Here is a 24,891-nt window from a genome sequence, read left to right as displayed (position 1 = left end):
CATATAATTTTTCATAGTAATCTCTGATGAGTATTTCTAAGGGATTGGTTGTAATAGATCCTTTTTCATTCATGATTTTGTCTATCTGAGTGCTCTCTCTTTTATTTCTGAGGAGCCTGGCTAGAGGTTTATCGATTTTGTTTATTTTTTCAAAGAACCAACTCTTGGTTTCATTAATCTGTTCGACTGTTTTTTTTGGTTCTATGTTGTTTATTTCTGCCCTGACCTTTATTATTTCTTTTCTTCTGCTGCTGGGTCTGGGGTGCTCTTGCTACTTCCTTTCTAGTTCCAGTAGGTTCTCCTTTAGATTTTGAATTTGCGCTCTTTCTAGTTTGTTGAGCTTGACCTGGATTGCAATATACTTTCCTCTTAGGACGGCCTTTGCTGTGTCCCAGAGATTTTGGAATGTTGTATTTTCGTTTTCGTTGGTTTCCATATATGTTTAAATTTCTTCTCTAATTGCCTGATTAACCCAGTCATTCTTTAGTAGGGTGGTTTTTAACCTCCACATTTTTGGAGGTTTTCCAGACTTTTTCCTGTGGTTAATTTCAAGTTTCATTGCATTGTGATCTGAAAGTGTGCATGGTATGATCTCTATTTGTTTATACTTATGGAGGGCTGCTTTATGTCCCAGTATGTGGTCTATCTTGGAGAATGTGCCATGTGCACTCGAAAAGAAGGTGAATTTCCTATCTTTAGGATGCAGAGTTCTAAATATATCTATCCGTTCCATCTGTTCCAATGTGTCGTTCAGGTCCATTGTTTCTTTAGTGATTTTCTGTCTGGTTGATCTATCCATTGCTGTCAGTGGAGTATTAAAGTCCCCTGCAATTAGCACATTTTTGTTAATAAGATTGTTTCTTTCTGTGATTGTTGTATGTATTTGGGTGCCTGCCGAATTTGGTGCATAGATATTTATAATTGTTAGCTCTTCCTGATGGAGAGACCCTGTAATTATTATATAATGTCCTTCTTCATCTCGTTACTGCCTTTACTTTAAAGTCCAGTTTGTGTGATATTAGTATGGCTACTCCAGCTTTCTTTTGGCTTCCAGTCGCCTGATAGATATTTCTCCATCCCTTTACTTTCAACCTGAAGGTGTCTTCCAGTCGAAAATGTGTCTCCTGTAGACAGCAAATAGATGGGTTTGTTTTTTTATCCATTCTGCTACCCGGTGTCATTTGGTTGGAGCATTGAGTCCATTTACATTCAATGTTATTATCGATAAATGTGGGTTTAGAGTCATTGTGTTCTCCCTAGAATTCATGTTAATAGTGGTGTCTCTGGCACCTTGTATTCTTTGCAATCTTTCCCTCATAGAGTCCTTCCTAGGATTTCCTGTAGGGCTGGTTTGGTGGTCATGAATTCTCTCAATTTTTGTTTATTTGGGAAAACCTTTATCTCTCCTTCTATTTTGAAAGACAAGCTTGCTGGGTAGAGGATTCTTTGCTGCTTATTTTTTCTGCTCATCACATCCAAGATTTCCTGCCATTCCTTTCGGGCCTGCTATGTTTCATTAGATAGGTCTGTAACCACTCTGATATGTTTCCCTTTGTATGTGAGGGCCCTTTTCTCCCTAGCTGCTTTCAGAATTCTCTCTTTATCTCTATATTTTACCAGTTTCACTGTGATATGTCGTGCTGAAGGCCGATTCAAATGACGTCTTAAGGGGTTCTTTGTGCCTCTCGAATTTGAATGTCTATTTCTTTTCCCAGATTTGGGAAATTCTCAGTTATAATTTGGTCTAGTATCCCTTCAGGGGGATACTTCCTGTCTTCCTCTTCAGGAATTCCTATGAGACGGAATGTTGTTCCACATGATTGTATGTCTCAGATCGCGAATTCTCCTTTTGTGCCTCTGGATTAATTTCTCTCTCTGTTTTTCAGCTTCGTCTTTTGCTATAACTATATCTTCTAATTCACCTATTCTTCTCTCTGCCTCGTGAATCCTTGAGGTGGCTGCCTCCAGTTTATTATTCACCTCATCTATAACTTTTTTTAATTCATCACATCTATTTTCAAGGCGCCTAGTAATTGTCTCAGTTGATTCTTTGATGTTTTTCTCAACTCCAGCGATTAATCTTATGACAGGCTTTTTAAATTCTTTTCTGATATGTTGTCTAGATCTGCCTTGAGCAGTTCTGTGGCTGTGACTTCCTCCTGGAAGGTCTTCAGGGGAGAGTTGCTTCGTTTTGTCATTTTTGCTAGTTTTCTGTCTCTTGTCACCTTGAGGAAGCTCGTTGTGCGCTGTGACCTATTAATATTTCTCTGTTAAAGGAGGCTTATTGACTGTCCAGGGCCTGTCGTTTCAGGAAATATTCTCTTAATGGTGTCTCTCAGTTTCTCTTGTTGTGCCTGTGAGTATTTTATTTCCCTACTGTGCAATATTTGGGACTCGCCTTCTTGCACACTTTGGCTTGTGTCTTGGTGTGGTCCTAAGAAGGAAAACAGACAGACAAACACATAGGGAACAGAAGCACACATACAGCCAGACAAATCAAACAAAGAAACACATTAAAAGGGGGAAAGAAAAGAAAGAAAAGGGAAGGAAAGACACGAAAAGAAGAGAAGAAGAGAAAATAATAAGAAAAGAGAATGAAGAAAAGAGAAAAAATAAAAAAATAAAAAAGTATAAAACGGGGTCGGAGACAACAAAGGACTGTAGACAGTTTAAAAATCTATGACCAGTTGAGGGGAGAGGTAAGGATGAGATACAGGAGAATATATCTGGGTTGCAACAAGGTGAAAAAGTAAGGGAGAAAGGAGAAAGGAAAATGAGTAAAAATTTAAAAGAATTAAGTAACGAAAAAGGAAAAAAAGGTAATAATAACAAAGAAATAAGTACGAAAGAAGTGAGGAAAGAAAAAAGAAAAGCAACAGCTTCCCCTTGTGTTTAGGCATGGTTTGATGTGGTGGGTCCCAGAGGCTGCTCTCAGAGGCTCGGCCTTGGTGTCAATGGAGATTAGAATGGAGGCATTCCAAGCTCAGCTGAACTAAGCACTGTAGGTCACTCTCATGAGTCTGATCACCTTGGGCCTCAGTTGAGTGGAGTTGTATTTTCCAGGCCCGCCTGGGTTCAAAGTTCCAGTCCGTGCATGTTTGTGCTACCACAGATGAAATGTATTAGTTTTGGTGGCTGGCTTCTTATGGGGAGGAATCAGTTTGACTTGGCTCAGGCAGGGATTTCAGCTGCCCCTGCCTGAGGCGAAATGAGCAGCAGGAGGTGAAGTGCACACCTTCACAGACCCAACTGTGGAGTGACCACCCCCAGCCAGGATCCTGATTGCAATGGGGGAAAGAAAAAAAAAATTTTGTCTCTCTCGGCTTTGGATAGCTGTTGCTCAAGGCGCTGTGTGCTGCTGGAAATGAGCTGGGAGCTCTTGCAGCCTAAGCGCTTGCCCAGGCCTCCACCTGCCACAGACTCCCTGTCAGGGGTGGGGTAGGTGTGGGCCCTATTTTTTCCTGGGTGCACCCGGGATTCGGGATTCGCGTAGCCAATGCAGGGTACAAGATACACTGTGGAAATGAGGTGTGTGGTCCCATTTTCAAAACCAAGTTTGAAGTGCGCGCCCCTGGCGTAGTCGCTGCTGGGGTCGCTGCTGTGGCCGCCTTTCGATGTGCTGCTGTGGTGGCGGCCCACCGCTGTGGAGGCTTGCCTCTCGAAGTGCGTGCCCCTGGTGCAGCCGCAGCTGCAGCTGCTTCTCGCTGTGCCACTGCTTTGGCCTGGTGCCGCTGTGGCCCGCCTCTTGAAGTGCGCGCCCCTGGCGCAGCTGCTGCTGTGGCTGCCTCTTGCAGCCGCTACTGCCGCTGATTCCCCTTTGAGGTGGCTTAGGGCTGGAAGCTGTTCCTTCCCTTGTGCCACCGGGGTTCGGGATTCTGGCTACCCAGCAGTTATCTATGGAGTGGGTTTCTCTCTCTAAGCGTGGCCAAGCATTCTTTACCTCTTCCCCAGATACAGTACTATGAGTGTGTTCAGACTCTCTGTCTCTTCCCTTTGTCTCTTGGGCTCCGCGCGCTTACCGTGCGTTGGGCTGGGGCTTCTGCCTCCCCTGCCTGTCCTGGGCTGGCCCATTTTCAGATCTCCCCATTTTGCACTCACTCACTCAGGTATCCTTGAGGTTCTTTTCTTTCTGGAGTCCGTATTTTCTCTTTCTGCTCTTGCAGGTGAGAGTAATGTCCTTCTCAGTTCGATAGATGGGGCGGACGGAATTTACAGAGCTCCCTTCCTCTCCGCCATCTTGGCTCCCCCATATATGGCTTTTAAATGGATTTTTATTAAATCTCTACACCAATTTGGGGAAAATTGACATCCCTACTATATTGAGTCTTCTAGTCAGCGAACATACAATATCTCTCCATTTACTTGGATTTCCCTTGTTTTCTTTCATCTGCGTTTGTCCTTTTAGCATACATACACTGAACATGTTTGATTTGCCCTTTGGTTTCCAGGCTGGGGTGATTTTGCTCGAGGGATATTTGGCACTGTCTGGAGATATTTGTGATGGTCACAGTTGAGCATGAGTGTGTCACCAGCATGTAGTAGGTAGAGGTCAGGGATACTACCAAACGTCCTGAAGTACACAGAATATCTCTTCCCATAGGAAAGAATTACTTAACCCAGAATGTCCATCGTGCTGAAGATTGAGAAATCCTGGGTTACGGATTTCTTTTTGGGGGTAGAGGGATTGTAATTTTTGTTTAATGTTGGTTTCCAGTTGTTCATCACTACTATATTGATACATTAATAGTTGTTTACATTGGTGATTGTAATATGTTGATAATTATATTGATAATTATTGATATATTTGGAGTTTGGTCAGTTATTTTATTTTTATTTTTTTTTGCCAGTTTTCTCTTTCTTATGTTACTCTATTTCAACTTTCCTGCCATCTTTTATGTTACTTAAATGCATTTCCCTTTCCTGTTTTAATTTATTATGACTTTTAGCCTATCTCTTTGTATAATTTTTTTGCTCTAGGAATTACAATTGTGATACTTAACTTTTCACAGCTTACTTAGAATCAATATTTTACCATGTCAAGTAGAATGTAAAAACTTTACTTATGCCATAAGTCACTTTACCTTTCCCCCTTATTTTTACAGGTTATCTTATGTAGTACATCTCTATACATCGAAAACCCCATGGTCAAAGATTTAACTTTTGCTTTTGTCCATCAAACATATTTTAAGGAACATAAGAGAATAGGCTAGTATAGTTACATAGATATTTACTATTTCTATTGCTTTTTCTTCATTCCTGATGTTCCACATTTCCTTCTGCTTCTATTTCCCATATACATAAAGACTTTTCTTTAGCAGTTCTTTTTTTAAATTTTGTATTTATTTTGAGGAGAGAGAGAGAACGAACAGGGAAGGGGCAGAAAGAGGGGGAGAGAAAGAATCCCAATAGGCTCTGTGCTGTCAGCACAGAGCCCAACATGGGGCTCGATCTCATTAACTGTGAACCAAAATGAAGAATCATATGCTTAACCGGCTGAGGCACCCCGGTGCCCCCCCCACCCCGCAGCAGTTCTTTTAGAGGAGGTCTGCTGATCACTAATTTTTAGTTCTCCTTAACCTGAGAATGTCGTGATATCCTTTTCATTCTTGAAGGCTCATTTGGCTAGTTAGAGGATTCTAACTTGACAATTCTTTTCTTTTACCGCTTGAAAAATGTTGTGACACTATCCTGCTGGCCTCCCTGGAAATCTGGTTTCTTCAAATTGTTTTTTCCCCTATATATAATGTATTGTTTTTGTCTAGCTTCCTTTAAGATTTTTTATTTTATCTCAAGCTTTCAGAATTGTAATTATAATGTATCTTGGTGGGGGGCACCTGGGTGGTTTAGTCAGTTAAGTGTTTGACTCTTCATTTTGGCTTGGGTCCTGATTTCAGGGTCATGGGATCAAGCCCACGTTGGGCTCTGTGCTGAGCATGGAGCCTGCTTAAGAGTCTTTCTCTTCTTCCTCTGCCCCTCTCTTCAGCTCATGTTCTCTCATGCTCTAAAATTTCATTTCTTTGGGTTTTTCCTATTTGCGGGGGAGGTTGCTCAGCTTCTTGAATCTTTTTTTTTAAATGTTTTTTATTTATTTTTGAGAGACAGAGAGAGACAACACGAGCAGGGGAGGGTCAGAGAGAGAGGGAGATACAGAATCTGAAGCAGGTTCCAGGCTCTGAGCTGTCAGCACAGAGCCCGATGTGGGGCTCGAACCCATGAGATCATGACCTGAGCCTAAGCCGAACGCTTAACCGACTGAGCTACCCAGGCACCCCTCAGCCTCCTGAATCTTAAGATTATGTCTTTTGCCAAATTTGGGGAATTTTTAGCCATTATTTCTTTGAAAACTTGTTCCTGCCTCACACTTTCCTATTCTTCTGGAACTCTAAAGAGGAGTGATAGATCTTTTTTTTTTTTTAATAGTCCCACAGATCCCTGAGTCTTGAACCCACCTCCCCCTTTTTAGCGTTTTCTCTCTGTTGTTCATATTCAGTAAATTTTATTGCTCTGTCTTCAAGTTTACTGATCCTCTCCTTTGTCCTCTCCATTCTGCCATGGAGCCCATCCATTCAGGTTTTTTAAAATTCAGTCATTATTTTCCAGCTCCAGATTTTTCATTTGGTTCTTCTTTATGTCCTGTATTTATCTACTGAGATAGTATATTTTTTTTTGACATCTGAAGCATGTTCATAAATCTCCTTGAAGCACTTTTATTTTTTTTTAATAATTACTTTTGAGAGAGAGACAGACAGAAGACAGAGCACGAGTGGGGGGAGGGGCAGAGAGCGAGGGAGACACAGAATCCAAAGCAGGCTCCAGGCTCTGAGCTGTCAGCACAGAGCCTGCCTTGGAGCTCAACTCCTAGATGGTAAGGTCATGACCTGAGCTGAAGTCAGACACTTAACCGACTGAGCCACCCAGGAACCCCATTGGAACACTTTTATGATGGCTATTCTGAAATCCTCATCAGGTAGTTCTAACATTTGTGTCTGTTGATTGTATTTTCTTATTTCAAGTTGATATCTTAGTAGTCCTTGGTATAAGGAGTTATTTTTTTATTGAAACCCAGATATTTGGGGTATTATGCTATAAGACTCTGGATCTTTTTAAAATCTTTTGTTTGTTATCAGGCCTTCTGTGACACTGTTGCTGTGAGGATAGAGTGCTGCCTCATTACTGTGGGTGGGGTTGAAAGTTCAGGTTCTTACCTTGGCCTACACTGACTCCTAAAGGAAGGAACTCCTCATGACTGCGAGGTGGGGTAGTTCAGGCTCCTCAGTAGGATGAAATTCAAACTACACACTAGGAGAAAATTTTTGCAGATCACATATCCAGCAAAGGCCTCTATATCTAGAATATCTATAAAGAACTTTTGTTATTTATTTGTTTGTTTGTTTAGGTGTATAACTCCAGGTCTTTTTACTAAGTAAACATACCAGTGTAATCAATATCCACATGAAAAGCACCTAGATATAAAAATAGGACATTATTAGCTTCACATTAATTACTTTTGCCTGTTTATGAATATTACATAAATAGACTCATTGTGCACTATTTTGTACCTGGCTTCTTTCACTGAACATTAGGTTTGTGAGGTTTATCTATGTTGTCCATGTAATTGTAGTCCATTTTTCTCATTGGTCTATAAAGAACTTTTAAACTCAATAGCAAAAAGAAAAAAACAATCCAGTTCTAAAATTTGCAAAAGACAAAGAACAGATATTTTACAAAAGAGGATATATGGGTTGAAAATCAAAATATAAAAAGATGTTCAACATCATTGGTGTCAGTGAAACAAATTAAAACCACAAGATATCACTATACATTTATTAAAATAGTTTCAAAATAAAAAATAGTGATGATATCAAATGTTGGTGAGAATGTGAAGGAATTGGATCACTCATACTTTACTGGTGGGAATGTAAAATGGTACAGCCACTAGAAAGAGCATGACAGTTTCCTAAAAAGTTCAGCGTAGACTTACCATATAGCTTAGAAGTTGTACTCTTGGGCATTTATCCTAGAGAAGTGAAAACTTGTGACCATCTGTATGAAAATTTCCGGAGCATCTTTTATTTGTAGTCCCAAACTAGAAATAACCAAAATATCCTTCAGGGACGAATGGTTAAATAAACTTGGTATATCCATGGAATAGTACTCAGCTATAAAAGATGAGCTATTGATGCATCCATCATCCTTGATAAACTTCGGGGGCATTATGCTGTGTAAAAACAAACAAGCAAACAGGCTAATCTCAAAAGATTACAAATGATATGATTCATGTATATAATATTCTCAAAATTACTAAGCTATAAAGATCAAGAACAGATTAATGGTTCCCAGGGGACAGGGACTGAGATGTTGGAGGAAGTAGGATGGGAGTGAATATAAAGAGCTGTAGCCCAAGAGATTTTGTCTGTTGTGATGGGGTAGTTCTGTATCTTGACGGTGGTGATCGTTACATGCATCTGAACATGGGATAAAATAGCATAGGACCATTTAGTAACACATACAAACTACACACATACATGAATACACATTTAAATATGGTAAAAACTGAGGGAGTTCTGCAGTCTCGTTAACAGTCATGTGCCAATGTACATTTTTGGTCTTGATATTGAACCGGCTATATCAATGTCATCTTTAGGAGATGGTGAGTGAAGGATCGAGTCTCTTTGTACTATTTTTGCAACTTCCTGTGAGCCTACGATTTTTTCAAAAGAAAACGTTTTTAGAAAATTCCTATTTTTGAGATGGTTTAAGTGTATGTAGTTCTAGTGAAAGCAGAGTATTAGGAAATACCAATATTCGTCACACCCCATGCTCGAAATATCACAACGCCAGTGCAACCAATACACATGTACTGATAAAAATATCTACACATAATGTCATTCTTTCCATTTCTTTTGTGTTTATTTCTTTCCTTTCTAAAATTACGTTTTGGAGAGAACTGGAAGTAATCAACAAGTATTATCAGAGTTAGTACTATGTTCTTAGCATTGTGCTAACTACCTTTTTCATGGCAGTAAAAATAGATGACAGATGACATTCACATTCTTTACACATTTACAAAGATGTTCACAAATTTGAGCAACCCAAACACGTTTTCAAGAAAATAAAGTTACACAACTTTCTTGGTGATGTATTAATTAGTTTTGGTCACTACGCACTCTGGCTGTGGCAAAGATATAATAGGCTGTAAGTTATGAGATCGCTAGCTGTAACTATCACTTTTTCTCCCACTCAAGAAATTATGTTGGACTGCAATAATGGGATGTGCCCTTATTGTATGGAAACCCTGGAATATGCTAAGATTTATTTAAAGTATTTGTGTCATACTTTATAGTTTCAACAGCATACTTAAGAACATCCATTTTAGGGTGGAAAAGTAGTAAAGTAATATGGTCCCTTGCTTTATGAGCTGCTAATATGGCTATGGTATACTAGAAGAAAATTTTGAATTTCAGTCATTCTTGGATTTTAATCCTAGCTCTGCTGCTTCCCAGACAAGTCATTAAACCTTGTGGAATCTGAGTTTCCTCAGTTACATAGATATTCATTTAATAGAATTGTTATTTCATTCCGTTTTTACCTTTGTAAAAGGAACATAGCACCATACCTGACTCCTATAGCTCTTGTTCACAAAATGTTTGTTTGCCACAAAAGGTTTGTGAACTGAGATTGAGAAGCCACTATATCCATATACACTGCACCTAGAATGTGAATGATAAATATATAATAAAAATGATAGATGCTGCTGTATAAAGTGTAAAAAAGAGGAATTGGAAAATGGGAAGATTGCCAAATCGGCTGCAAGTTTCAGAGAAGGCATCATGATGGGAATGGTATTCAGAGTGGGTTTTGAAGAATGGAGAGGTATGGTAAATCTGACAAGTAGGCCATTTCAAGCAGAAGCAAGAGCTTGAAGTTATATGATTATATGGGAATCACAAGTGACAAATTTGTCATACTTGAAACCTGATATTCTATTAGATTATATTTTAGAAGTCAGAAAAAACTTTAAGCAATTTATCCTGTAGTGTTACATTCTTAAAAGTGCTCAAACATCTGCTGTGTATTTTAATGATATTGTTGAATATGAGAGTACCTGCTTGGTTGCTAGGACACTTGTATCCTTTACTTCAAAATCGTGGTTGGTATGATTTACATAGCTCCTGTCAGTCGTCAGCTAAACTTAGGCTTGTTGACAATATTTTTTTATGTTTAACAAAGATGAATGCTACAATAATAGAACATTAACAAGGGATGGGATTTCATTATTTTTGTTAAGCCTGACAGATTTGCTTTCACATATTATTGTATATGAATTTAATTTCTTTAAAGCTTTGGCATTCTAATCAGTTTTCTATTCTTAAATGATAGTTGGTGTTTTTGATACTGTAACCTTGCAGAAAATGTGAAATGTGAGTGAATATTGCCTTGAACATATGAAAGCAATATACCCATAATTTTCATATTTCTCATGGAGAAATAGGTTGGTTTTTAAAAGCTTAGTTTGGAATTTAGTGGTTTTCTTTAGTATTTTAGCAAAATCTTTTTAAATTTTTAAATTTTTATTATTGAATTATAGTTGGCATACAATGTTATATTAGTTTCAGGTATACAATATAGTGATTCAGCAATTCTATACATTACTCAGTGCTCACCACAGTAAGTGCAGTCACCATACAACATTATTACAATATTATTGACTATATTTCTTATGCAGTACCTTTCATCTCTGTGACTTATTTTGTAATTAGAAGTTTGTACCTCTAATTCCTTTTATCTGGTTCACTACTTCCCCCACCCCTTCTCTGAGCAAAGGAATCTTTTTATGGGGCAAATAGATCTATTGGTGTTGTGTGTGTGTGTGTGTGTGTGTGTGTGTGTGTGTGTTCGTTCCCCAGTGGTGAATCAGCCACAGATACTTATAATTTATCTGCTTTGGGGATATTTTCTCCTATATAATTTTAGTTTTACCATTACTTTGGTAAACAAATAATTTTACATATTTGATTGAATACCTACTATATACAAAGCAGAGTACTCAACAAGGGTGGGAGAAACAAAGGAATATGACACAGACTATCAAGGACCTAGTAGGAAAGAAAAATATATATATACATAAAGAACTATCATATAAGGCAGTTTTTGCCTTAAGTGCCAGAAGCTCTGTAGAATTTCAGGTAATGGAGAGAGCATTTTGAGTAAATGATCAAGGATTATTTCATAGAGGCCTGAGCATTTGAGTAATGCACATAAGTCGTAAATGAATATTAACATGGCAGTCAGTGTGAGGTAGGAGTCCTGAAATGACAGCTCTCCAATGTCAAAGTTTTTATCTTTATAACTAGGAAAATCATTTCAATACTAGTAAACGATTAATATCTAAACATTCCCATGAACACTAATTTAAGGTAAATACTTGTACTTTTAGAAAATATTTTACATATGATGGGTAATTGCTTTTATATTTTTAGGCCATGAATATTGTGGTTCCCTTCATGTTTAAATATGCTGTAGACAGCCTCAACCAGATGTCGGGAAACATGCTGAACCTGAGTGATGCACCAAATACAGTTGCAACCATGGCAACGGCAGTTCTGATTGGCTGTATGTGTGATTCTTTAATCTATCTACAGGTGTTGACTTTTATCAAGAGGGTTGCATCATATTTGAGCAGATGACCTTTTTGCCACAAACAAAATTTAGCATTTTAGATGTTTATCGTTTTATGTGATATTTTTGATACGTAGTTTTAAAAAATTCTTTTTATGATGTGTTTTCTAAAGTTCTGTAATAACAGTCTCATTTTGCAAATTCTAGAAAAATGCAACATGAAATACAACATTAAATTCATAACCACTTATAATAATAGTTAATATGATACCTGAAAGTAAGGCTAATTATTTTCTTCTTGTTGTTAATTGCTTAATGGGAAATAGCTAAATTAATGCTTTATTAAGTTACATTCAATAGCCATGATACATTTGCCATTTGTAAAGAACAGAATATGTTGTTTTGTTCCCTCCTGCAATAGAAAGGACACTTTATGAGACTCAGGAGATTTGAATGGGGGCATGCTTTAGTCGAGGCACTTGATTTTTCAGGAGCTCAATTTTATCATTTGTTATTTAGGGGAATTGGTTTAGATCAAAAAACCCTCTACGGTATTGCACATTTATCCACAGTAAGGCCATATTGAGCTACTATCTATTAAAAGTATTTACATGGAGGGGCACCTCGGTGGCTCAGTCAGTTAAGCATCTGACTTTAGCTCAGGTCTTGATCTCATGGTCTGTGAGTTCGAGCCCCGCATCAGGTTTTGTACTGACAGCTCAGAGCCTGGATGGAGCCTGCTTCAGATTCTGTATCTCCCTCTCTCTCTGCCCTTCCCCCGCTCACACTCTGTCTCTCTCAAAAATAAAATGAAAACATTAAAAAAAATTTTTTTTAAGTTTTTTGCTTCAAGAGACATCACTTTATGTTATTTTTTTTATTTAATAGTTTATTGTCACATTGGTTTCCATATAACACCCAGTGCTTCTACCCACAAGTGCCCCCCACCATGTCCATCACCCTCTTCCCTCCCTCCCCCTCCCCCTTCAGTCCACGGTTAGTTTTCAGTAAAAAAAAAAAAATTTTTTTTTAAGTTAAAAAAAAGTAGTTGGAAAAAATCTTTCATCATCTGGAGTTTATAGAGGAAAATAACACTGAAAAGGATCCATGGAGGTGGAAGGATTGGTACTCACTAGGCTGAATGCTTTCTAAGTTTCTTTTAATGGAAGTATTCTATGATATATTCATTTATTGTATAAACACTTTCTTACTTACCATATGTTTATCAGTTTTACACTCTTAAGATTCTAATGTTTTTACATCCCATTTTTTCTTTTGAATGTATTGTCAGATGGTGTGTCAAGAGCTGGAGCTGCCTTTTTTAATGAAGTTCGAAATGCAGTATTTGGCAAGGTAGCCCAAAATTCAATCCGAAGAATAGCCAGAAATGTCTTTCTCCATCTTCACAACCTGGATCTGGCTTTCCACCTGAGTAGACAGACAGGAGCTTTATCAAAAGCTATTGACAGAGGGACAAGGGGTATCAGTTTTGTCCTGAGTGCTTTAGTATTTAATCTTCTTCCTATCATGTTCGAGGTGACTCTTGTCAGTGGTATTTTGGTAAGTAAAACATTTTTCATAACAAGCTTTTTTATTTTGTCTTACATAGAGTACTTATTGAGTAATGGAAGCTGTTGTGCTATTGAATGCTCATGGTTTGAAAGCAAAATTCTATGTTACCAGAAGGATTTTGCAGTTCATTTAATTATTTTCCCACAAGCTTCAAGGGACCATCCAAAATCTTTATCATGTTATTGTAAAGAGCTGGTCACCTCTACACATACATCAGTCATTTAACTAATGGTTGTCATTTTGTTGTTAATAGAGATTTTTGTATATGACTTTGGACTGGTATGCTCAGATTATCTAGATTTTTATTCACCACTTACAACATTTTAAGCAATTTCATATTTTGTAATTAAGACTGTATATATACTTTTTATTCCTCGTAAGGCTTATTGTATTATTTTGATCACTAGCATATGACAGTAATATCAATGTGGCAAGTGTAGTTTGGCTTTCTTCCCTTGTTACCTAAAGTAGCTTTTCTAAGGTATTTGATTTCTTACAAAATTATTTATTTGTACAATTCCCATCAACATATTTCTATTAAAATCTTTTGATTGACATTTGCTGTTATATATTATAAGCTCTTTGGCAAGAACAGTGACTTTATCATTTCTTATTTTGCCTTCTCCAGTATCATAGATGCGGTGCCCAGTTTGCATTAGTAACCCTTGGGACACTTGGTGCATACACAGCATTCACAGTTGCTGTTACACGGTGGAGGTAAAGTATTTCCTAGAGGCCAGTCAAGGTTCAGAAATTAATTATGCTTATATAGCAAAAATTTCATGCCTGTGCAAATCTTTGTCTTACAGAACTAGATTTAGAATAGAGATGAACAAAGCAGATAATGATGCAGGCAATGCTGCCATAGACTCACTGCTGAATTATGAAACTGTGAAGGTAATGTGTTTAATTATACTTTCCTCTGCTTTTCACACTGCACAGAGATTTTTTTCTGCCATTTAGCTGAATAGGTGCTGTAAGTTAGAGCTTCAGATTAGGATAGGATCTCTAGGTGTGATAGAATAATTGTACTTTATTATTTTTCTTTATTTGGAAATTGTCCTCTCTTTCCACCTCAGTTTTTGTGTGGCAACATCAAAATTTTACCTTCTCAATTAATTTATAAGTGGTAAGAGTATAGCTAGCACCTTTATTCAGAATGAACACTAATTTAATCATACTGACATGCAAGGTCTTAACTATCCCTCAGAGGACATAGCATATAGTGCTTTTCATTAATTCTTTCATTTTTGTGTCAATTTTTCCATTTAACAAATATTGCTGAATGGCTCTTGTGTCCAAGGTACTACACTAAGTCCTGTGATGGGGGAGGGTGGGAAAAATGATTGATATAAGTCTTGCCCTCCCACAATTAACTCCATCAGTTGAGAGAATTATAGTTAAGTGTGCAGGTGACTATATAAGAAAGCATAAAGCAGTGGGGCAATGAGAACTGTCAGCTCAGTCTTGGAGGATCAGGGAAGGCTTTGTAAAGGAAGTGCCATTTAACACCGTTTTTTAGATTTAGGTTGAAATTAACCAAGCCTTCAGTAAATATGTGATGAATGTTATGGACTTATCAAATATAGTTCATTGTGGAAAACTGCAGGAATACCATAGTCCAATGTATTGATAGTTTTTAAAATGGAGTATGCAGTATTAAATTGAATCCATACATAAAGTCTGATGAAAAGGATACTAATTACTTATGAAAATAAATTCTAATTGTACTTGTGTGTAATGACTATTTTTATATATTTTGTAGTATTTTAATAATGAAAACTATGAAGCACAAAGATATGATAAATTTCTGAAGACATATGAGACTGCTTCCTTGAAAAGTACCTCTACTCTGGCTATGCTGAATTTTGGTCAAAGTGCTATTTTCAGTGTTGGTTTAACAGCTATTATGGTGCTTGCCAGTCAGGGAATTGTGGCAGGTAATGGATCTGCAGTTTTCAGATTTATAGATGTTTTACTTAACCTTTATAAATATATTTGTCTTAGTTATAAAGCATATTCAATAAAGTGCCTTAACATTCTTGGATTACTTTCCTTATTGTATCAGAATGTGTTTTCTTAATTGTATGATAATGTCTTTTTAACTTCCTTTTGTTTGACACTACCAGTGTAGCACTAGCTCCCTCATTAATTAGGACTACTGTTTATGCATTTTGTAAGGCTACATATTGATTCTTTCAGGAATAACTTCTTTTTTTAACATCTAATATTTCTAATTTCTCTTGCAGACCTGGAAAGCAGTGTAATTAATTTAGTGTTTAGTCCAAAGGACTAAAATGCAACAAACTTTCTTTTTACAATTACAAGTTACATTTTAATCTTTCTATTAATTTTACTTTTGCAAAACATTTCAAAAGGAGATAATGTCTCTGCCTCTTTTCTGTAACCTGCCCACTCAGTTAGGATTTATTCATTCACTGTGACCTTAATATATGGTTTATCATTCCCAATCATGATACCCATTTGTTCCAATTTTTTAATATATACTTAAAATTTTTTTTTCCTAATTCACATTGGAATGAAAATTGCTAGTGTCTTAGGAAGAAAGGCGAGAGATATTTAGCCATCCATTTCTCTCTTCACTTAAACCATTCTTTTTTTTTTGTATATTATGTATAATGTATGGGTGGGTGGTTCCCATTCCACTTTTATCAAGTTCTCTATATTCCTAAATCATAGGTTAAAATGCTTTGACATTTTCATAGACCTTAAGAGTTATTGGTTATGTGCATTTTTATTCTATAAAAATTATATCATAAATTCAAAAAATTATTATAGTTATGGAATACTATATTCCAGACTAATAAACTTCTCTATCTTAAGCTGGAAAAGTTTATAACATTTAAAATACTTTTTTTTTTTCTTCTGCCATCTACATATTAAGGTACCCTTACCGTTGGAGACCTAGTAATGGTGAATGGACTGCTTTTTCAACTTTCATTACCCCTTAACTTTCTGGGAACTGTATATAGAGAAACTAGACAAGCACTGATAGATATGAACACCTTGTTTACTCTACTCAAAGTAGACACTCGAATTAAAGTAAGTAATCTATTTCGTACCTTTTAAACAGCATGTAAGCACCATCCCATTACTAAGATTATTATAAGGGAATATTTTTCCATCACCATGTTAGCAAACTGGTTTCTTTTTTGTGGGAATTGGGGCTATGATGTTTATTAAGAGGTTGTTATAGCTTTTACTTCCGTGTCTAGAAACCATACAGTGTTAGCAAAGAATATTAAACCTAGAAGCTAAATTTTGTTAACTTGAATTATTTCTACTTATACCTGATATGCTAATAAATGGTATAAAATATGTGATTGCCTTTCCTTATGTCCTCAACTTCCTTACTCCCCTGTCTACCCATCCCTCTACCCACTCCCCCCAAATGGCTCAAAAATCAAAACATTTAGGAGTTTTTGACCTTAGTGAGGAGTAAAAAAAAAAAAAAATCTTTAAAAGCGTGCTTGAAGGTGGTCTAACTCTACTTATAAACCTCCTCTTTCCCCATTATTTTCCTTTTTCTCTCTGTGAATTAGAAAACTATCTACATGGCTGTATTCTACATGGTATATAAAGTGCTTTTTTTTTTCTCTTCCTTACCAGGACAAGGCAATGGCATCTCCCATTCAGATCACACCACAGACAGCTACAGTGGTCTTTGATAATGTGCATTTTGAATATGTTGAGGGGCAGAAAGTCCTTGATGGAATCTCTTTTGAAGTCCCTGCAGAAAAGAAAGTGGCCATTGTAGGAGGTAGTGGGTCAGGGTGGGTAATATAGTTATTTACAAAATTCTACATCATTGATTTATCATTCCCAATATAATATTTTTTCTTACCATAATAAAATGATTACAGTGGTTTAAAATAGGGGTTCCCTAATATCAGTAAGAGCTAAATAATCTTCCATTGTCTCTAATTTCAGGAAAAGCACAATAGTAAGGCTGTTGTTTCGCTTCTATGAGCCTCAAAAGGGTAACATTTACCTTGCTGGTCAAAATATACAAGATGTGAGCCTGGAAAGCCTTCGTCGGGCAGTGGGAGTAGTACCTCAGGTACTTAAAAAGAAGAAAAAAACCTATTTGGGGGTAGACTTACTGGGTTGGTAGATTTTTTTTAGAATAGTTTTATTCCAAAGAGTCAATATATTGCTAACTAAGTAGGAAGCATTAATCCCTGTAGGTAAATTCTGTTACCAAAAAGCCTAAAAAAAAATGTGAATGAAAAATCTGCATGATGGACAAAATTTTTTTTTAAGTTTTAGAAAGATAGCATAATATAATGGAAAGAGCCCAGACTAGAGACAGACATGTTTGGATTCTAACCCTAGGTCTAACCCTTATTAGTTCTGTGGTCTTGGTCCTCATTTTCTTTACCTTTAAAGTAAGGATGATAACCATCTGTCTTATGGGATAGAATTTTTATGTCCATGTAATTGCTCAGTAAATGAAAACTATTACTATAATTTTGAAAAGTTTTTGACATAGTGAATTTATTTATTTATAAAATTTTCTTTAATATTTACTTTTTTTGAGAGAGAGAGACAGAGACAGAGCACAAACAGGGGAGGGGCAGAGAGAGAGGGAGACACAGATCTGGAGCAGGCTCCATCCTATGAGGTGTCAGCACAGAGCCCAATTTGGGGGCTCAAACTCAAAAACTGTGAGATCGTGACCTGAGCTGATATCGGATGCTTAACTTACTGATTGAACCAGCCAGTCACCTTGACGTAGTGAATTTCTAAAAACGTAGAAAAGCAGTTTGATAATCTGAGTTTATGCCTTGTTTACCACTGTCCTCATAGAACCACCTGCAGTGCCTGACCCATACTAAGCATTTAATAAGTATTTGTTGAATGACTTTAGGGAGAAAAATGAATTCCAAGCAAAATCTGAGAAGACAAGGATGCCTTACAGGATGTGAAATTTTCTAGTTACAGCCTAGAATCTGAATTAAATTCCTAGCATAACTGTAAGAAAGGGATCAGAAAGGGATATGTTGTAGCTCTGACATACACCACTCTGCCCTGTCCTTCCTCTTTTTTACTGAGAATCCCAAATGTTAGTGTGCATGAATTGCCTAGAGAGATTATTGAAATTCCAGCTCTTTCACACACCTTAGTTCTGATTTAGGAGGGCTGTGTGGGGCCCAGAACTCTGCATTTTTGAGTATGCTTCCTATGTGATTCTGATATAGATAATTGATAGGCTTTATATTGAGAAACACTAACCTAATCTGTATATCAAGTGAAAATATACATGGTTGATAAAGAAAAGATGCTGATCTTCACTGGAGGCCTTAACCAATATAAATAAAATCAACAATTGGATACCATTTTTCACCTGTTAGCAAGGATTTTAGAATCATAATGTCCAGTTTGGGCAAGGCTGTAAAATGGCTAATCTGGTGTTTGGCTGGTAGAAGTATATAGCTTTCCTGACAAGCAAGAGACAAAAAAATATTCAAACCCCTTATTCCAATAATTCTGCCTCTAGGAAGTTTTAGTAAGGAAATAAACAGAGATGTGAACAGATTTTTATATGCAAAGATGTTCATTACAGCATTATTTATAATATCAGAAATTGAAAACATTTATAATAACAGAAGTCAAAAACAGTGTAAGTATCCAACACAATAAGTAGATAGTTAAATTATTACCATAGAATCAAATGTCAGATAGCCATTTATAAATGAGCTGTTTGTAAAGAATACTGAGTGTCATGGAAAAATACTGAGATAAAAATTTTTTGAAAAAGAGGATACCAAGCAAAAGATAAAATCTCAATTTTATAATATTAAATGAATACATGTAAGTAGAGAAGAAAGGAGAAAATACACTAAAATGTTAATAACAGTTATTGCTACATGCTAGGATTATGGATTACTTAATTATTTTTTTACCATATTTTTTGAATTTTCAAAGTTTCCGGTTAGCACTTATTAACTCATTTCTGAATATAAAATATTTAAAAATAAAAAAATATTTTCTCTTTATAGAACTTCAAGTGTATTAGGTTTAAGTACCATCTCAATATAAGAATATCTTATGTTAGTAGTTGGCTTAAAATGATTAAAATATTATTTGAAGTAATATTGAAACTCTGGGGCTGATTGTGATATTAAAGATCTTAATTATCTTGGTTAAGGTAAACTAATGGAATCATTTTATTTCATTTTATTGTTGCCTTCCAACCAACTAGAGACTGAAAGAAAGGTGGGAGATATTCACTTTAAGTAAATTAGCTTTAGTTTGCAATATCAGAATAAGATGAAATATCAAATGAATGCTTGCAGTGAACTTTCTCCAAAAAATACCCATAGTGTATTGTTTTCTGTGTCTGGGTTAAAAGCTTCTGAGAAACATATAACTTATTCAGCCTCATTAGTAATTAGGGAAGTGCTAATTTAAACAAAAAGCACTTTTTGTACACAAAAGTAGCAACAATTGAAACTTATTAATATGCAGGCCTGCTGAGGATATGGGGACCTGACAAACTCATAAAATATAAGTTGAAGTGTGTATACTGTTGGAGCATTTTGGGAGACCGTTGTGTAGTACTATCAAAGGATAGTTCCCTTTTAATTCATCAGTCTACTCCTAGGAATCCTTCTTATAGAAATATACAAGTGCACAAAGTCCTATATGCAATCCTGTTTTATTCCAACATTATAGTCGCAAAAATTTGGAAACTACATTAATGTCTGGCAATAGAGAAATAAATAAATACATTGTTAGTATCATATACCTGTTAAAAAGAATGAGGTAGGATTACTGATGTGAACAATTTCCAGGGTATGTTAAGTGAAGAAAGCAATTTATAGAATTATATATTTATAGATACATATAACTCCCCTATGTGGAGGAAAAGTATATGGCATATAAATGTATCAAAAATCTGGACCAATACTCAACGTATTATTCATGGTGATTAGTGCTGGGGAGGGAAATTGCATTTCAGGGATGAGGAGGATGATAAAGGGGTAATCATATTTTACTCTTTATGCCTTTATTAAATTGTTTGAATTTTTATAATGAGCATACATGTATATGTATGTATATATAAATCTGCTGCAGGATGCTGTCCTCTTCCACAACACCATTTACTACAACCTCTTATATGGAAATATCCATGCTTCACCTGAGGAAGTGTATGCAGTGGCAAAATTAGCTGGACTCCATGATGCAATTCTTCGAATGCCACATGGATATGACACACAAGTAGGGGAACGAGGACTCAAACTTTCAGGTAATCAGAGATTTTAGATCTGCCCCTCCACTTGTATAGAGCCATTTTCTAGAAAATGTAATGACAGAGTACACACCTAGTGCTCATCCCATCACTTTCAACAAGGTCTCAGCCATCACTGCAAATAATTCAACATGTTGAAAATAACTTCTCAAGTCATGCAAATTTTTTTTGTTTTCACTTACAGCTGCATACTTTAAGTACTTAATTGTAGGTTACTGATACGTGCTCAGATCAGTGTTAACTTATCAGCCATAATTTTAATAAAAGCCAAGACCATTTTTCACCTGAGAAAGTATTAAGAATAGGGAAAAGTAATTTGATAGTAAATAGTGTATCTCATCATGATTTCCTGGTTTGTTATGGGATGTTTTCAATGCTTTAGACTTCCTTACACTTGATATACTTAACTTCTCTAGTTTCTTTACAGCTAACTTCATTTTCATGTCCTCGTTGGTTCAGTGATCAAGTAAATTTGGCTGCTTGTACATTTCGAGATTGCTAGGTTTAATCATCATCATCTTACAAAGACTGAATTTTTTAAAGGATCCACAAAAATATTTTTCACCCCAGATTATTCGAATTACAGAAGTGTAATGCTAATACCAGAAAGTATTACTCTAACTTATATAAACACACTATATCCTTTACATTTATTCTCCATTCTAGTTTAATTTAGGGAGGAAATTTGTAGATTAGGGATGGCGGTGAGTCAAAAAGAAAATGAAGAATACTCTGCCTCAATTTTAATGAATCCCCATTCCTTTTCATTATAAACTGGTTTCATTTATTCACAACATTGATTAGGTACATACTATGTACTAGCTGATATGCTAAATGATTTGAGAGTTAAAAAGATGAAGCAAAAATGGGCTTGCTCTCAAGGAATTTACAGGCCATTACACTGTTTTGATCTAGGTTTAGGAAATGTTAAGCAAAGATTGTTTTCAAGTTAGGTTGGTTTGTAGTGGTTTTTGTTTTTAATTTAATTTTATTTATAGTTTATTGTCAAGTTGGTTTCCATATAACACCCAGTGCTCTTCCCCACAAGTGCCCTCCTCCATGACCATCACCCTCTTCCCATTTCCCCCTCCCTCTTCACCCCTCAGTTTTCAGTATTCAAGAGTCTTTCATGATTTGCCTCCCTCCCTCTCCCTAACTCTTTTTCCCTCTTCCCCTTCCCATGGTCCACTATTAGGTTTTTACTGTTAGACCTGTGAGTGAAAACATGGTATCTGTCCTCTGCCTGACTTGCTTATCATGACACCCTCAAGGTCCATCCACTTGGCTATGAATGGCCAGACTTACCCTATGTTCATAGCAGCACTTTGAACAATAGCCAAATCATGAGAAGAGCCTACATGTCCACCAACTGATGGAAGGATAAAGAAGATGTGGTTTACATATACAGTGGAATACTACATGGCAATGAGAAAGAATGAAATCTGGCCAATTGTAGTGTTTTTTTTTTTTTTAATGTTAATTTTTGAGAGGCGGGGAGAGGCAGAGAGAGAGGGAGACACTGAAACTGAAGCACGCTTCAGGCTCTGAGCTATCAGCAGAGAGCCCGACGCTGGGCTCGAACTCTCGAACCACGAGATCATGACCTGAACTGAATGAAGTTGGACGCTTAACCGACTTAGCCACCCAGGTGCTCCTGTTTTTTTTCTCATTTTTTAAAAGTACCCGTTGCCTTAACAATACCCATTGCCTTACAGTGAGACCTCTCTAAATGAGCATTTGTATTATATATTTAGTGTCTATATTAATACTTATGGTAGGGAATAAACAAGTGTTTCTTCTTCAAGTTCTAAAATTCTATGGAATAAAATTGAAACTGGGTTGGTTTCCACTTGAAATTTCTGAGGCATGTCTAAACTAGTCCTTCCTCTGAGTATCTACTTCTTTTAGGAGCTTTCTGCTACAACTTTCTGAGTTGCTAGGTGGGTAAGCAGATAGTTCTGGCATGATGCTTGCTTGAGGAGGAGACTTTTGATCTTACTGAATGGGGAAGAATGTGGATAGTATAAATATAAATTTATGCACTTAGACATAAGGAGCTCCTTTTACTGGTTGGTATTAATAATTGCAGAAGAAATAAAACAATATTTGGTATACCAGATAATAAATAGATGGAGCTTACTTCCTGAAGAAGTTACTGAAGCTGAAAAATACAAGTTTGTTTCAACATTGATAAATTAATGGATAATGGAAAAGAAGCCAAGGGGAGCATATTCAGCAAAGCATCGTCATCTATACTTACAACTATAGTTCTGTGTGCGATTAATGACCTTAGACCTATGGAGTCCCATTGAGGAAAGAAAAGATTGCTTTGTTTTCATTAGAGTATATTTAGGAATAAATACAGGCTTGCAGATTATGATACGAAGAGCATTGGACTGGGAGTCAGATCTAGTCCAGATTCCACTGGAATTTGCTCTGTGACCTTGAGCAAATCAGGAAGCCTTATTTCCTTTCTGTTTTAAAATTCTGCTTATCTAGGGACCATAGCAAATAACTTAGGTGAAATAAGATGTATCAAGTATATACCCTTAACTTTGAAGGGTGCCATAAAAATAAAATCTCCAGAAAAAATCCTTGAGAATAATACTGGCAAATGGTACTTGTTTGTTAAGAAATAAATTGATTTATTTGTTTTAAGTTTTCTTTTAAATGTTTATTTATTTTTGAGAGAGAGAGAGAGCATGAGCAGAGGAGGGGCAAAGAAAGAGGGAGAGGGAATCCCAAGCGGGCTCCGTGCTCTCAGCACAGAGACCAATGCAGAGCTTAAACTCATTAACCATGAGACCATGACCTGAGCTGAAACCAGGAATCAGACATTTAACCAACTGAGTTGCCCAGGTGCCCCTACATTTATTTATTTATTTTGAGGGGTGGGGTGCGAGGGAGAGAGAGTTGTAAGCAGATTCTGCACTGTCAGTGCAGAGTCCGATGTGGGACTCAAATTCACGAACCATGAGATCATGACCTGAGCCAAAATCAAGAGTCAGACGCTTTAAGCGACTGAGCCACTCAGGTGCCCTAAGAAATACATTTAGATATTCATAGTTTTATGTCTTTCAAGTTTCCAGGTTTCAGATATTGAATTTAGTTATGTCTTTGTCAATTCTCTAATATTGAAATTGTTCTGAGATGCTGTTCATTGGAAAGTAATGTAAGGTAAAGTAACATTATGTAATGAGCATATTAATGGTGAGAGGAATAATTATGGAATCAAGGATGTTACTTCTCGTTTTTCTCTTCACCTGCCACAAAGAATCCATTTATGTTCCAGAGCAGGGAGTATAGTTTGTCAAAGGATATCATATATGAACTTAGACTCTTAAAGCTGAGTAAAATGAACAGTGATCAGAGTAGAAGTAAATGTTAAAGGCATTAGTTGGTGATTATGATCAGTGGAAATATTAGAAACATAAAATGTCTTTATGTTATATATCCTTAAACTATATTTTTCTTTACCAGGAGGAGAAAAGCAAAGAGTAGCAATTGCAAGAGCCATTTTGAAGGACCCCCCAGTCATTCTCTATGATGAAGCCACTTCATCATTAGATTCAATTACTGAAGAGGTAAATGATGATGAAAATGCCATGCTCTTCAATTCTCAATGCTTAATTTTTCTCCGTAGACGTTTCAGTAAAATGGTTACATTCTTTTGTATTTTGAATGAACTTCAGTAGGAGATACTATAGAGCAAAATACCTGACCCTTTCCCCCTATATAGCAAGTGTTCGTAACTATCAAAAATGCCAAGTTGCATTGAACTATCACATTGCTAAGTCCATTTGCAAAAGTGTCTCCTTTTAGAACCGTGCGACTGTTGTATTATCCTTGCATCTTGAAAAGCTTGTAAGAATTGCCTAATCTGCTGACAAAAACTTTTTAGTCTTTCTGCTATTGCCTGTTAACACTCATGAAAACAGGTTGTGTAAATTATTGTGATAGTATACACCAGAAAGCCTTTCACTTATGGAGCAACTCACTGATAGTACAAGTCAGGCACACATAGCCTGTGGTAGTAGTATAAATTTATATTCATTTCACAAAAAAGGTTTTGCCTGTGCCAAGATGTTGTAACACTTGATGTCATGGTACTACCCAGCAACTACATTATACTTCATAACATCTTTGCATTAAATATAAAAGTCTTAATAATAATGACAATTTCATGAATGGATCCCCTTAATCTAGAACTGAAAATAGACAGATGTTATCTGTCATTTATCTCCATTCACCTACATTTTACTCAAATATATAGTAAAAATCTAGTGTTGAAGGATAAGCCTAATTTCATATTTATAGCATGAATGGCATAATATTTGCATATGTAGTTAAGTTTCAGGGCATATAATTTGATCTGCCATATGTTTAAAACAGTTTAACATCTAAGTGGCTTGTTTAGCATCAGG

General features: G+C 36.4%; 1 protein-coding gene across 2 annotated transcripts in view; it reads left to right on the top strand.

Moving 5' to 3' along the window:
- The window catches only part of ABCB7 (ATP binding cassette subfamily B member 7), a 167,263-nt gene that overhangs the window by 117,341 nt on the left and 25,031 nt on the right, over window positions 1-24,891 (top strand). Inside the window, exons 5-14 of one of the 2 annotated variants that reach the window (XM_029929812.1) lie at window positions 11,481-11,613; window positions 12,911-13,179; window positions 13,820-13,908; window positions 14,001-14,088; window positions 14,957-15,131; window positions 16,097-16,254; window positions 16,822-16,985; window positions 17,143-17,272; window positions 20,293-20,464; window positions 23,948-24,051. In XM_029929812.1, the coding sequence (XP_029785672.1) occupies window positions 11,481-11,613; window positions 12,911-13,179; window positions 13,820-13,908; window positions 14,001-14,088; window positions 14,957-15,131; window positions 16,097-16,254; window positions 16,822-16,985; window positions 17,143-17,272; window positions 20,293-20,464; window positions 23,948-24,051 (1,482 nt within the window). Of the gene's footprint in view, window positions 1-11,480; window positions 11,614-12,910; window positions 13,180-13,819; window positions 13,909-14,000; window positions 14,089-14,956; window positions 15,132-16,096; window positions 16,255-16,821; window positions 16,986-17,142; window positions 17,273-20,292; window positions 20,465-20,883; window positions 21,482-23,947; window positions 24,052-24,891 lie in introns of those variants that run through there. The other variant, XM_029929814.1, reaches the window with a different exon arrangement.

The sequence above is a fragment of the Suricata suricatta genome, chromosome X (assembly GCF_006229205.1).
Source record: "Suricata suricatta isolate VVHF042 chromosome X, meerkat_22Aug2017_6uvM2_HiC, whole genome shotgun sequence".
Lineage (NCBI taxonomy): Eukaryota > Metazoa > Chordata > Mammalia > Carnivora > Herpestidae > Suricata > Suricata suricatta.
Note: the sequence above shows the minus strand (reverse complement) of the source record. Positions and strands in the feature narration are given on the sequence as shown.